The 14,409-nt window shown below is 47.4% G+C and overlaps 5 protein-coding genes across 5 annotated transcripts; 3 read left to right on the plus strand and 2 right to left on the minus strand.

Annotated features, from left to right (window-relative positions):
- Window positions 1-151: 151 nt before the first annotated feature.
- On the minus strand, window positions 152-2,245 carry AO090001000564 (flavin-containing monooxygenase; the record flags this gene model as incomplete). Its single annotated transcript, XM_001819023.1, has 7 exons — window positions 152-461; window positions 516-1,058; window positions 1,128-1,385; window positions 1,440-1,508; window positions 1,562-1,811; window positions 1,881-1,894; window positions 1,962-2,245. The coding sequence occupies 7 exons, from the start codon at window positions 2,243-2,245 to the stop codon at window positions 152-154; spliced, it is 1,728 nt and encodes a 575-aa protein (XP_001819075.1).
- A 619-nt stretch (window positions 2,246-2,864) lies between these two features.
- AO090001000565 (uncharacterized protein) lies at window positions 2,865-3,926 on the plus strand (the record flags this gene model as incomplete). Its single annotated transcript, XM_023234610.1, is given in 4 exon segments — window positions 2,865-2,912; window positions 3,036-3,305; window positions 3,314-3,374; window positions 3,670-3,926. Coding segments are annotated over 4 exon segments (636 nt in total).
- A 2,460-nt stretch (window positions 3,927-6,386) lies between these two features.
- AO090001000566 (zinc-dependent alcohol dehydrogenase family protein) lies at window positions 6,387-7,412 on the minus strand (the record flags this gene model as incomplete). Its single annotated transcript, XM_001819025.1, has 1 exon — window positions 6,387-7,412. The coding sequence occupies one exon, from the start codon at window positions 7,410-7,412 to the stop codon at window positions 6,387-6,389; it is 1,026 nt and encodes a 341-aa protein (XP_001819077.1).
- A 2,408-nt stretch (window positions 7,413-9,820) lies between these two features.
- AO090001000567 (uncharacterized protein) lies at window positions 9,821-11,332 on the plus strand (the record flags this gene model as incomplete). Its single annotated transcript, XM_001819026.3, has 1 exon — window positions 9,821-11,332. One exon carries the CDS (start codon window positions 9,821-9,823, stop codon window positions 11,330-11,332), a length of 1,512 nt encoding a protein of 503 aa, XP_001819078.3.
- Window positions 11,333-13,028: 1,696 nt separating this feature from the next.
- AO090001000568 (uncharacterized protein) lies at window positions 13,029-13,735 on the plus strand (the record flags this gene model as incomplete). The annotated part of the gene is made up of 3 exons (XM_023234611.1): window positions 13,029-13,341; window positions 13,442-13,629; window positions 13,655-13,735. The coding sequence occupies 3 exons, from the start codon at window positions 13,029-13,031 to the stop codon at window positions 13,733-13,735; spliced, it is 582 nt and encodes a 193-aa protein (XP_023089718.1).
- Window positions 13,736-14,409: the final 674 nt, after the last annotated feature.

Raw genomic sequence — 14,409 nt, forward strand, 5'->3', positions numbered from 1 at the left:
ATTATAATACAAACATTGTTGATTAACTCACTCAGCATTATCTACATGGAGTATCGTTAGCTCGAAAGCCTGCTCTAATTACACTGTACCAGCTTCATGAGCTGCCATCGTTACCGACGCCACAAGACAAATGATCCAAAGCATCGAGCGATCACCAAAGCCCTTCAACAAAGTAGTATGCGAGGTCTCCCATGCCATTCTCTTCACCTGCCACTTGACCATTTCCAAGGCAACGGAAGCGATTCGCAGAGTTGTACTGAATGTTGAAATGTTCCGCACCGATGCTGTCAAGACACTTCTTGAAATGACTGGTTGTGCCTGCGTAAGGCGCAGTGACCTGCCCCGAAGACTTGCCGTTCTTGTACCAGCTCCGGCAATTATCGGCCCAGGCCGTCCTCTTGAAGTATTCCTGTGCCCAGACATTGTAGTCATCGATGGCTTCCTTCTTGACCTCCATTGACCTATGAAAGTGATTAATAGATTACCTCAGCTTTACCGGTCCAGGGTGAGCTTACTTGATGTCGTGCGTGGCCATGTGCTGGGCCCACCTCATGATGTAGTCGCATACGAAGGAGATTCCAGCTAGAAGTGAGCCATTGGAAACAGTGAAGTTTGGTCCACCGATTATGAAGTAATTGGGCATTCCATCCACTTGAACGGAGAAGAATGCCTCTGGGTTGTGCTTCCACCGCTCGTCTAAAGTAGCGTTATCCCGCCCAGACATTGTCCAACGAGGAACGAAGGATGTGTCAAAACCAGTGGCGCAGACAATCAAATCAAACTCTTCTTCCTTTCCATCAACTGTCTTTATTCCCTTCTCTGTAATACAGTCAATCGCTTCCCAGCACATGTGTGTATTCGGATTCGCAAAGGACTCCAGATACCCATCACAAGGTGTTAAACGGCGACAACCCGGGCTGAAGTCTGGTTTCATCTTAAGGGCAATGGATGGGTCATGGCTATTTTTCAGTCTGTCCTGCATCTGCTGCGTGGCGATCTCGGTAGCAAGCTTATTGAGAGTATGGTCTTTCATCATACCGTAAGCGAACTGGTTCACACTGGAGTTGGAGCATTAGTGCCAACCTGCACAGAATCCATGAACGAATACTCTTTGAGGTGCTCAATACCTGTTTTCGAGTTCCTTACGCATCTCGAAGAAGGCCGCCGGGTCTTCTCTGAATTTCTTCTTTTCCTCTTCAGTGTATGCAAAGTTTCTCCCATCCCTCGTCAGGTGACCGCTGAAGTTGGAAGCGATCCATGTTGGGTTGCGCACGTAGTTCACCATCTTAGACACCTGGGAGTGCATCGCTGCGACACACTGGACACCCGATGAACCGTTTCCAATGACTGCTACGCGCTTGTTCTTCCATTCATATGACTCGTCCCTAGGTCAGTATTAGTTTACTCTACCAGTCTCCAGCAGGTCAGGAAGGAAATACCAGGCCGCAGTGTGAACTAGTTTACCGCCAAATTCGCTCATTCCGGGAATGTTGGGCAACTTCCATTTACTTTCTCGTGTGATCAGCAAAAGTCGCAAAAGTTGGAAAAAAACTCCTTTTACCTTAAAGGTCCCGATGCGCTAACAAATACTTCGGCTTCGTCCTCCTTAATCACACCGTTCTGCTCAACCTTCACCTTCCATTTGCCAGCTGCTTCGTCCCATGTTGCCTCAACCACCTTGGAATTGAGCTCAATGTTGTCATACAGATTCCATTTGCGGGCTGTCCTCTGTATATACTCTTCGATTTCGGGGCCGGGGGCGTAAAAATGCGAGTAGTTGGGGTTTGGTTCGAATAGGAAGGTGTACGCATCTGGTTGGTATTCGCTCACGGTTAGTAAATTCTTGCTTGGTGCTGAAGTTGATTAAAGGGTGATCTCACGGGCTGGGACATCACTAGAATAAATCAATTAAATTCTGATGAATGACTATTACTCCAGATATCTCAAAGAATGATTCTTACCACGCAACACCTGGGTATCTGTTCTCAAACCAGGTTCCACCCACGTCTGCATTCTTCTCATATATCACAAAATCAACCACCCCCTCTAGTTTGAGTCCGTGTTTGATTTTGTGGGCGAGGGTCAAACCGCCGAAGCCGGCTCCTGCGCAGATAATTTTGATCTTTCTGGGAGTAAAAGCGACATCTTCCTTGACCGAAACCCAGTTCGGAGGAGTCTGGCCTTGCGCGACAAGACCAGCCGACGTGACTGGGTTTTCGTTGGATGCGTCCTCGGGGCGTCTCATGGTTACAATATGTGTTGAGCAATGTGTGGCAGGAGGATCTGCTCCACGGAGCTCCTAAGTGCTATATAATGCATTGGCATTCTAATAGCTACAATTGCTAGCGCTGAACGCTACCCCTCCAAAGTAATTTCCGTCCCATCGTGCCATCGCTGCTATCTCCTGTAGATCGGGTGGCTGACAGCGCAACCGAAGTCTCACACCAATAAATTTACGCCAACATGGACCTTGACCCCACCGAACCCCCGTCTCCGTTGAAGTCCGTTCGTGGCTAAGTGGCGCGTGCCTCGCGCCGTCGCGGCGCTATCTCCAAACCTAATGTACGGCCTCGCACGGGGTAGTTCTGGCATTGGATGACCCACCGCAGATGTGGAAATCACTACGTACTCCATCGTGCACGATGCAGGGGCTATTTTGGCCTCTAAGCACGCACGATGGCTACGAATAACCATTCACAAAGCATTGTTGTGCGCGAAGCATCTCTCAGTGGCGAGATTGCGATCAACATGTTATATCCCTCACCACTAGCGACACTAGCAGCGAGCTAGCCTCTGGACTATTGCAACCTCATCAATCTCATACGCAGGGTAGACAGGAAGCCAAGACACCGGAATGAGGCCTTATGCGGCCATCAGCCATCCTCCTCGTCATCGGAGTCCGGACGAACAGGGTTCGGTCTGATTACTGTACATTAGCAGCCCTAAAGGCAGCACGCGAATGGAACCTCACCCTTGCATAACACAATAAACAAAGTTTTTGTTACCTCCATAGACTGGAACTTAGCGTTTTAAAGCATATATATAACTTCTCATGCCATTTCTCTCTTCCTTGTCCTTGGCTGACTGCCGACTCTGACGCATCTCTGCCCATGTCTGCGTCCGGAGACTTTGGGCCAGCGCCCCCGGGCGTCAACCTCTCAGAGAACCAAAATGGCTCTATGCTTGGGGCGGTCATTACCCTCATTATACTCGGGACGCTGTCCGTCGTACTGCGGATATACGCTCGGACTGAATTCAAAAAGTTCCGATTTTCTATTGACGATTATCTGAGCTTTGCTGCCTTGGTAAGTAGCCTCACAAGGCCGAAGCCAAGTGTATGCGAGTCATAGCTCATTCTCCCCACCATTTACTTAGTTATTTTCCTACTCGCTCGGTATCTGTGTGATTATCAGTGAGTTCTCTCTCTCACCTCTTCCTCTTCTCAACCCCCACGCAACAGCTGACCGTGGACAGGCGTCAAATACAAAAACGGACACCATGTCCAAGCCCTCACCAAACAAGAATTTACAGTCATTTGGAAACTTCTCTACGCCCACGTCATGTTATACGCCTTCTGCGTGACCTGCACCAAGACATCCATTATATTGTTCTATAAACGCATCTTCAACCTTCGTTACTCTCTTTACTTTGCTATGTTCTTTATCCTAGGCTATTTCATAGTCATCATCGTCACAATCAACGTGGCCTGCGATCCAATCCCATACTTCTGGGAGCAATACACCGACCCCAATACCGCTGTGGGCAGCTGCATTGATATTCCCAAATTCTTTTTCGGAAATGGTATCGCGGCAGTCCTGATCGACATTATGATTCTCATCATCCCGATCCCCATTACCTGGAAACTACAGATGCCGAAAACTCAGAGATTGGCCGTGATCGGGATTCTATTACTGGGTAGCTTGTGAGTTATCATTCTCCCCTATACTCTTTGAAAACGGCGACAAGCAAAAAGACATAAGTGGTAGACGTCGCTAACTGTCCCAAAGTGTCTGCATCGCAGGTATCGTCCGACTGGTCTTCCTAAACCGAAACACCCACTCGGACGACGCGACCTGGTCCGTTGCGCCCGTCTTCGTGTGGTCTTGCGTCGAGCCCTCAATCGGAATCGTCTGCGCGTGTCTCCCTACATTATCTCCGATTTTCCGTCGTTGGTGGTCTAGCATGATCACCGGGAAGTCGGGAAGCGCAAGCGCGAAACAGTCCCCCTCTGGGTACAACCTGAGTAGTCGAAAATCCCGACTAACGGATCCGGGTATGACGTGGACGCATTGTGACGAGGTCGAGCTAGTGGACACCGTTATCGAGCGCAAGTCAATCTCCATGCAACGCAGAGGAAGCGAGGGGGGGAATTCATCACGACATTCGGGGATCCGAGTGAGAGAAGAAGTGATGATCAGTTACACGGCCGTTTGATTGGTGGTCTACAAGTTTACAATTCATGTACATATGACAAATATTTTACTCGATGAACTTTAACGATCAATAGTCCACGTTGTTCGTCCACACTAGTCATGATGTAGAGTTTTTGGCGGAGTTCTTTTCCGACTGGTACACCTGGACAGGATTGGATCGTCACCTTCTCGATGTCAAACGGCAAGATCAGCATCCCCGACTTGTCTTGGAAGAGAAAGGATCCCCGGAACATGGCCTGACGTGCTCTTTTTCAGCGCTTCTGAATCTCTCCTGTCAGGACTCGGGACTCGGGACTCGGGACCACCTCGCAAACAAGAGTCCCACTGAGTGGATCTGATAACCCCATGGGGGCCCAAACACCTTGAAGGGTTGGATATCCTGGATAGAAGCGAACCACACCAAAACAATTGATTGAACCTTCGTGTGCTACTAGAAACCAACCAAGTCTCAATAATCCATCTCGTTTAACCGAATGAAAACGCAAATACTTATTATCAATCATGAATGATGACCCTCTGTGTTGTCAAGCCCGCTACTTTAGCCTGAGTATCCACATAGCGCCACCCCGTTTTGGAGAATGTGGTGTAGATCCACTTCGGTTGCGATGGCCCAAGAGCCCTAAGTGGAAGCTCACAGCGATGAGTTCTTCCGAGCCCTCCGAGTACAACCTTTGCTTGCAATTTTTACTGCAGTTGAGACGTTGTTGGGAATTGGAATCAGGAATATATGATATCACTACCGAGATTAGGGCTAACTAGGGTTTCATGATTCATCCAGATCTCGATTCCACCTCGTATTCCGTATTCTAGAAATCTTCAATTCCCGGGGAATCAAACCAAAAAAGAACATACGGTTACGCGAGTCAGGTTATTGATTGTGGCTTGCAGAATTATTCAGGGACTATCTAGATTTATTTAAACTTAGGGTATGATGTTCCTGACGATCAGCTGCCCATTCCGTTCCTCGAATATGACACCCGTTCCGTGGTCGAAGCATCGGCTAAGCTCCAAGGTCCTAATTAAGATATCTGAGCGTCGATATCTTGTTTCCAGGGGGTCGGTGTGCTGGATTGTGGATCCGTGAGGAGGGTTATTCGCCACGCGGGGATGATGCGCATTGCATGCATGTTCTTGTTTTCATTTTTGTACTCCGTAGTTTCTTCGTTCTTTATGAGATCGGATTGTCAGGGAGTGTTGTGCTGTGGATCTCGCGTGGTGAGGTAGTGGCCCCTGCTGGTGATCTCACCTTTAGGGGTTCTGTGGTTTTGGTTTTTGGTAAAGGACTTGGTTGTTCTGCAGGGATTTTGGTTATGAATTAGACATAACTCTCGAGCTGGGGTGTCATAAATCTATGTAATTCTCTTAAATTATTCCGTGGCTACACCCAGTTTTCTGCTATGTACTTGCTGTTCACCTTCTTATATCCAATAGTACGGTCTTTTCCGCCAAGGTGCAGTTATATTTATTCATTGTTAGCATCTGCGCCTGTATCAGCTGAGACAGCCATGGCCAGGCTCTGTTGGAATAGGTTGATTTAATGAGTCTTCCTCTTCGGACATTGTTCATCGTGTGCAAACGAGGGGTGAATCTGTCTTATTAGAAGAGTAGGAGATATCTACGGCTCGAGTTCAGTCACCTCTGCGTAGTGGTCCTCTGTTTGGTCTGGGAGAAATAACCTACGTAGGTCTTATAGTCTGCATTGTTTCTTTATTGCATGAGACGTAAAACGTCACTGTTACGATTTCAGGCATTACTATATGTGTTATTACTCTACCGGTTTCTTTCGCGGAGATTGCAATATATAAGACGATAGCAAAAACGGGGCAAAGTCTTCCATTTTTTAGATTGTCTCTAAGACCTAATTCGAAACACGGTAAGCTATTCTAGTATAAAATTCTCCGAAAAAGATGTATGCTAAGTTATCCTATACCATGCTATCTCAATCCAATCAGTCTAGTGAGTGACTTGGATAACAACCTTGCCGACATGCTGCCCCGACTCAAGTCTCCGATAAGCCTCACCATACTCCGCAAAGGGATAAACCCGATCAATGACAGGCCTTGCCTTATGCCTCTCCATCGCTTGAAGCATTGCCTCGAAATCCATCCGCGAACCAATAGTCGATCCAGTGACTGTCAGGGATCGAGCGAGTATATCAATTGGCGGAAGGCCGCCCCCGAATCCGCTTGCAAAGCCAATCAGGACCACCACGCCAGTGATCTTAGTCGAGGCTGCAGACTTCACAATAGTTTTCTCTCCCGCGATGTCCAGCACCTTATCGACACCCTTTCCATCAGTCAAGGCGAGAATCTCGCGATCCCAGTCAGGACAGGTGGTATAGTTCACGACAGCCTCGGCGCCTAGTTCCTTCAGCTTGTCGGCCTTTTCGTCAGATGATGTGATGGCTAGGACACGGGCGCCGAAGATCTTCGCAAACTGCAAGGCGAAAAGCGAGACGCCGCCGGTGCCCTGGACCAGGACCGTCTGGCCCGGCTGGAGGGGCTCGATCTTGTTAAGCGCCGTCCAGGCAGTGACAGCTGCGCAAGGGAGCGAGGCGGCCTCAACGTAGGATATATAATCAGGGATAGGGACGAGTGCGTCTTCGTAGAAGAGCGCGTATTCGGCCAACAACCCGTCGACGGTGAAGCCGACGCTATTGGAGCGATAGTCTGGGTTATATGGGCCACCGATCCAGTTTGTAACGCAACTAACTGTGACGCGGTCGCCGTTTTTAACCCGTGTTACGTCTCTGCCAACTGCAACTACCTCGCCGGCACCGTCTGATACAGGGACGACGTCTTCTTTGGTCTTCGCGGGATATTCTCCCCTCAATAGCGCTGTGTCGCGGTAGTTCAGTGAGGCCGCGTGTACTCTGATCAGCACTTCATGGGGGCCTGGGCTTGGTAGAGGTTCGTCACGAATTTCTGCGCTGGGTTTATTGCCTGTGGTAACAATTCGGATGGCTTTCATTTGTTCCATGGTTCAAAATAACGGAGGGCTTCGGCTGAAGGCAATTTGGCTTGATTGGAAAGTTGATTGTCCAAATAATAATTGCGATATGGGTGGCAGGATCCTAGAGGGAGGAAGACCGACCTGTAAATTCTTATCTACTTATACATCTAAATTATATTTAGAGTGGGCGCTCCGAGCAGAGGCAGGTGGGCTCTCCGATAAGTTGACCATTCTATGAACATACTTTATGAAGTAGAATAGTTGAATTATTAATCCACAGGAATCTTACTAAGTCATTTTTAACTCTAAAAGAAATTCCTCGAAACCTTATCAGAATATCATTCAACTCCCTACTTACTAATCCCCCACAACAGATCTAGTCTTGAGGAGTAATCCTACTCAGATAGAATCATCCGACGGGTCTTTATTTACATTACAGTGTTTACCATACTATATGGGTGTGCACAATGGCATTCGTATGTCATTTCTCGCACTGCAACGCGAGATATCAGCGGAGGGAGCATCTTCGTCGCCACGAGACGCAACATCACCGACGACAACGGTTCCAATGTTCAACCTGTAATCGAGAATTTGGCCGAAGGTAAGCGGGTATTCTCACCTATAAAAAGCTGAGTGCAATGGTTCTTAACACTGGTATCTCAGCGACACACTCCGGCGACACATGCAAAAGGTACATGGAGTAAAGGAATGTGCACCTCCCCCGAAACAAGCATGTACATACTGTCGAGATCAAAAGACTAGATGTCAAGGAGGGCCACCATGTAGCAAGTGCGTGTATCGCGGAATAGACTGCTCCCTGAGTCGGCAGACTGAAGTACAACCTGGTGGTGATTCCAGCTGCCCACCAGACACACTGTTGAGTGATCACTCCGCTCATTCCAAGACAAGTCGCTCTGAAAAAGAAAGACACTTTCTTGATTTATATTTCAAGCTATTCCACCCTCACTGGCCATTTATTCACCAAGGCTCATTCCGTGAAGACGATGAAACACCCTTACTTGTCCAGTCGATGATTGTGATCGGTCTGTGGGTGAGTAAGGAACCGAATGCACAGTCAAAGGCAGTTGACCTCCACAATGTCCTCAACTCGGCCATACATCAACAGAAAGTATGTAACCGAAACCCTCACTATAACCTAGTCTATTCCCCTGACCAAAAAACACGCAGGAAATATGGGATGCTTCTATCTCAAAAGACGCAAGTAGTACCTGTTCCTGGCCGATACCGACCTATCAAGCTATCTTGCTCCATATAATTTTCGCCGTACTATACAAAGGCAGCGGAGCGCTTGGTCTGGACTTGAAACCTTCTCTTACTCCTGCTGTTGCCGATCTGCTTCACAGACTTGTCACGAGTTGCAGAAAGCTGGGCATGCTATACTATCCAAACATGCTGAGTCGATATGGTCAGAACGATCTTGCTTCGTTAGTCTGGATAGGTATCGAGGAAATCAAACGTTTTAATATAGCTCTCTTTAAGGTGTGCAGGGCTTTCAGCAGCTCAGGTGAACAGGGGAGTAGTATAGACAGCTCGAATATAACAGGGACAGCAAGCTGGAGGCTTTATGCACGCGACTTACAGTTCCCATTACCAAGAAACACTCCATTGTGGGCTGCTACGAGCAGGGAGGAATGGGATTCTGCGGCTCCAGATGATGTATACGGTATTAGCCTAAATGACACTTTGGAGGCGGAATGGATCTCAAAGTCAGCAGATGTCTTGGAGCTGACTGAGATTTCATTTCCATTCGGGTAGGGGTGGTTTGATATCCAGGGCATTACTAGAGTTAAAAGCACGTCACTAAACCTCTTCGGATACTTGAGGAGCTGTGCATATCGTACCTGATGATTTAAGTAACTAATTTCTGAGATAATATTTGTTTTCAATGTTCCAGACAACCATTTTAATCCGGCGAGACCGGAGTGAGACACATCTTCTGGCGTCAAGGAGCAGTATCCTTGTTCGGAGATTTTAATCTCATCCCACTCTGCTGGGGTGTATAATAAGTAATCCCTGGACTCAATATATACAGTACTAATTTAGCTAATAATATTAGTAACTCTTTTCTGCAAGGTAGGAGCTCACATGTCTTTCTTCATTCCTCATTCCCACATTTAGTTAGTAGTAGTTCTTTAGCATCAGCCGATGTAGTATCAATACGGAGCTGCTTTTAATTGCCACTGTTATTGCATGAATCTAGACCCTTTTTTCCCCTGGCGAGACTCGATTCCAATCATATTACCAAGGGAATTGTTTGTACGTACAACTAGAAGAATAAATACTTAGGCTGTCCACTGTGCAACTTTCTCACTGCCAATATGTATCCTGACTTTGCAGGTCATCTCTTCCTTTCCACGACACACATCTTTCACCCCTATTCAAGCCAAAATTGATATCCTGCAGTCTCTGGGGAGATGGCTAATATCATAGCTGTCCATTACAATCTCGACCAAAAACACACGGTCAAGATTGAAAGTCTTCCAACCTCAATTGGAGAAAGCAAGGACGGTATAAATGACATCTCTTGCAATCTTTCCCCACCGGCTTCTACATATATAGAAGCAAGCATGGTAGACGGCATCTATAAACTACTCAAGGAGGTAGAGTCCCCAGAGTTCGACACTCGATGGCAAGAAACCCCCAGCAAGGCATTAAGTCCATCCGCCCAGCACGCAGCATCCACATACCGAAAAACTCTCTGCCTCGGATTAAGATGCCTATCAGGAGAAATCACAATCCCCAATAACCAGACCTGGAACGACGCAATCGCATACTGCCGAGCAGTCATCGCCGCCCCCCAGGACTCCATTACCCGGGCCAGTTCATACTGGATCAGATCTTCTTCCGACATAAGCAAAGTACAACTGCAACGATTCGGACCGGGAATCATTGCTGCAGCGCACAAGGGCAATTATGAGATTGTATCAGATCATTTCCAAGGAGATCGGCTCAAAGTGCCCCATATCGATAAAAAACAGAGCTTCTACCGGAATGCGCGGAATATGGATCTCGGTGCTTTCTTTTACCCGTCGTCTAGCCCACTAGCGGTTGGGGCCTTTGACTCGGGGATAGTGCCATGCTCGCTGAGTATATCAGCCTTTCTGGACCCGGAGGCGGCTGTCAAAGGGGGGTCGATTTCGGGTGTTGCCATATGTGATGACTATGCTGCGTTCTCGCGTGAAGATTACGAGATTCGACTGCGTATAGTTGGTTTTGCGCTTGGATGTGCGTATGAATTCGGTGGGCAATTGGTTAATGCGATAACCGATGGGAGTATGTTGCAATGTGTTGGGACCGGTGACCAGCACACTCTCGAAGCTGCCATGGCGTGGAGAGTTATCAGTGGCTGTACATCACCGAACAGTGGGTATATATTCGGTAAGGAAAGTTTGGAAGAGGGACTTGTTATAACGGAAGTCGAAATCGCGATACATGACCTGCTAGACTGGAGATCTGATGTGGCGGCTGGGAACCATGAAAATGGGGTTTCGGCAGCATATGGACTAGGTATTGAAGACCCTTTTCACGCATACCTAGAGGCTACCTTGGAGCGAGCAGTATCTAATCCGAGATCTGGCGGGTATGCGATTGCGGCTATTGTCTATATGCACTTTACAGGTGTTAGATATGGTGCGTATGATTATCATGGTACACATGGGGAGTCATGCTCTGAGTGTGTTCGGATTCTTCGAGACGTGACAATAGGTGCAGGGCTGGTCTGGGCTCCGAAATCACCTCCTCGGAGCTTTGAGGGTAGCGCCGGTATCAGGCAACTTGGGAAGACTTGGATCGATGAATTCAAGGACTGTGGTTTGGTTCAAGAGAGTCTCGGCTGGTTTCAACATCTTGTGTCGACGGGAGAAATTCGACTTTTCGATGTCCTGAATCCGATCAAAGAAGTTGATACTGAGGCCGATTGGGCCTAAGATAAACTTTTGTGTTTATTATCTCTGCGCGTATACAGGACCGTGTCAACCAGGAATAATACTATAAAATACCCTACAAAGACAGCAAAGAACCACAAAACCAACAATTTAATAAACACCAAACAACCCAAACCCCCTTCAGACACACGCAACACTTCATAACCCTAACACACCAACGAACCAATCTAAACCCACCATTTCACCACATGCTCACGGAGTACATGGCAGATCTGCAAAGGAAAGTATGTACCGAGCGTCAGCATCGTCGTTTAATCGAAATAAGGTTTCCCAGGATCTGAGCCTTATTGAGTTAGGGCTACTGAGTAGTTTCTTAAAATGCCCGAAGCGGAAACCTATCGGACGACAGTTGCCCTTTATCCTGGTCTCTTCTTGTTACATTTATACTCGTAGAGCCATATAGTTTGGATACTGGATCCACTGGGATTTGGTATCCAATCAGAGGGGTTTCTGGCGTTGGAGAAACTGATTGCGAATGAGTCTCCACTATATCGGAATTGTTGGGTGGACGTGCTATATTGGGGGAGATTATAACCTCAATTTGCATCAGGAAGGATTCGCTGAACGAGGTTTTGGGGTTGGGAGGGTATCATCTTCTTGACTAGAGATAAGGATGGGTATGTAAGGCGAGTTCAAGAGAATATTGAAATCAAAATTAGAAAAATAATAAATAAATAAATGAAAGATAAACGATAGTATGACTTGAGGGAAATAAAATCGTCAAACACACGCCACACAGACCCAATCAGAACCAGGATACTGATTGACGATGCGCATTTGACACCGAGCATGTTAACAGACTAATAAACCCCTCTTTCAGCTGATCCAGTGAAGAAAACCAATGCCGGGGGTGTCGGCAAACTCCCTATACGTGGATAGCAAACGCCCTAAGTTAGCCGCCAATCAAGCCGGTGGTTTGCTTCCCAACTCCACCGGCTCCTTGGGTATCTACAGATGGCTCCCTACCAACGAGCATACTAAACGGGGGGTAAATAGTATAGTGAATTTCATCATCGTAGTTTCCGAAAGCGACAGTGTTTTATAGCGGTGTGCTTCTGCTAGTTTGGTGAGGGCGCTCTGGTATCTTCTTGACTACTGTTTCCTTTGCGGTACCTTCGTATATGAATTGTTTACAAGACATATATATACTATATATGGACCCGCACAGTTCTTGAACAGTTGTGGGTGGGTGAAGCTTGAGATCATTTTTGGCTTGAGGTATCTTTTGCTCGTACAGTGTCTGTCCTATTGTTATGGGAATTTTTAACTCAGGTTAGGCTCTCGGTTAGCAGCCATTTCTTCATGGTTATCGTCATAGCCTTTGGATACGTTCACAACTGTGAAGGCACATTCGTATTGTGGGTATAAGCAAACTCTCGCTGACAAAGGCAGATGTGTGAGAACGTGCGAGGTCGGTTCGGGGTCTGTGGCCACGAGGCCACTGTATACATCGCGAGATGTGCAGTGGCCCTGCAGAACCAAGTGACGTGTCCGCCTAACCAACGCCAAGACGTCTGGGACTGGCAGGAGGATAAGGATAACGAAGAGTGTCCAGCATGCAGGGGGCAAACGCCACCCGAGACACCTTGAACTAGAAGAGACGCGAACAGGGACGGAAAGGGAAAAATCTTGAGCGCTGCCTTGATCTGTAATTCACGCCTGGGGCAATGAATTCCTCATGCCAGCCACTAGTTTCTGTTCCAGTCTTCCGCCCCATGTATATGAGTTGGCTCGGGCTTTTGCGGAGTCAATCCATTGTGGGCGTGGAATGAAAATCCTAACACTAGAAGTAAGCCGTGTAGCTCGGAAGGAATGGGTGGCGACTCTCCTACCAATTGTCACCCTGGCGGCTAGCCAAATAGACTTGATGGGGGATCTGCGCAACCTCGTCCGCCCCAAGTTCTGCACGAACGTCCAAGTCGAAGATAAACCAGCGCTTCACCGGCTTGGTCGAGTCGAAATCCGCGGGGATATGGACGTGGTCGTATCCAGTAGGTTGGAGTGATGCACGGAATTCTCGGTTTAAGACTTCCTCGCAGAATGCACTCCCCAGAGTACTATGGCGTCGCTGTGGATTACCACCAATATCAGTGACGCAGGCAGAGATGATGACTCGCATTGGGCTCTCCATTGTGGTCCCAGTCCATGAGGGTCCAAAAGCAAACGGTTCCCATTTCTTGAAGAAACACTCTGTGCCTGAAGGGCCTCGAAGGATGATGATTTGCATTGACAGTAAAACCGGCCGGATTAATTTATTGACCGGTCTCTCGTCTTTCATTGTTTGTTTCACTTGACATGGATCAGCAAGATCTACTCTGTTTAATCTCACTCCGTAACCGTTCCTCTCTTTCAGCAGGATTTCGATGGCGCTCTGGTGGTGTTTAAATGGCTGGATGTTAACGAGTCATGTCCATAGTGTCGTTGGTTGCAATCTGATTGGCACTAACTCTAATTAGCTTAGAAGGCTTCAGGTTTGATGAAATACTCCTTGAAAGGTGACGGTGAAGAGGATGAAGAGAATATTGCGAGTGGGCCAAAGGGTTTTTGTGCGCTTCCCTTTTCGGCATGTAAGGCCAGTCACTAGTCTTCCTCAGACCCTAATAAAGTCTAGATCGATGCAAGGTAATTTCCTCTCCCATTACAATGATTGGAGTACATGCATTATTGCGGATGCTCTCTTTTTACTCCTTACTTTGTAGAAGTTTATAAGATATAAGCCTTGAACTGGCCATACTTAAAAATGACCCTACATATCCAGATGACCCCCGGTCGCATCCAACGACAGTGCCCTATATTGACAACACGATATATCACAAATCTATAAGCATCTGTAAGGCTACTCTGTCTGTCTCTCAGACAGAGTTGATGATGTGTACGTCATTATATACACAAAAGCTTGTTGATTTAGGAACTTCAATCCCGCCATACGAAGAGATCCTCTATGTGACAAGATGGGGATAAAGATGAGCTCATGGCAACGCACCTGCATTGTATTAAAATATGGCCGTACGACGAGGATGGTTCGATAGAATCACTTACTATAAACAACCTCCCAGAAG

Source organism: Aspergillus oryzae, chromosome 2 (genome assembly GCF_000184455.2).
Source record: "Aspergillus oryzae RIB40 DNA, chromosome 2".
In the NCBI taxonomy this organism is placed as follows: Eukaryota; Fungi; Ascomycota; class Eurotiomycetes; order Eurotiales; family Aspergillaceae; genus Aspergillus; species Aspergillus oryzae.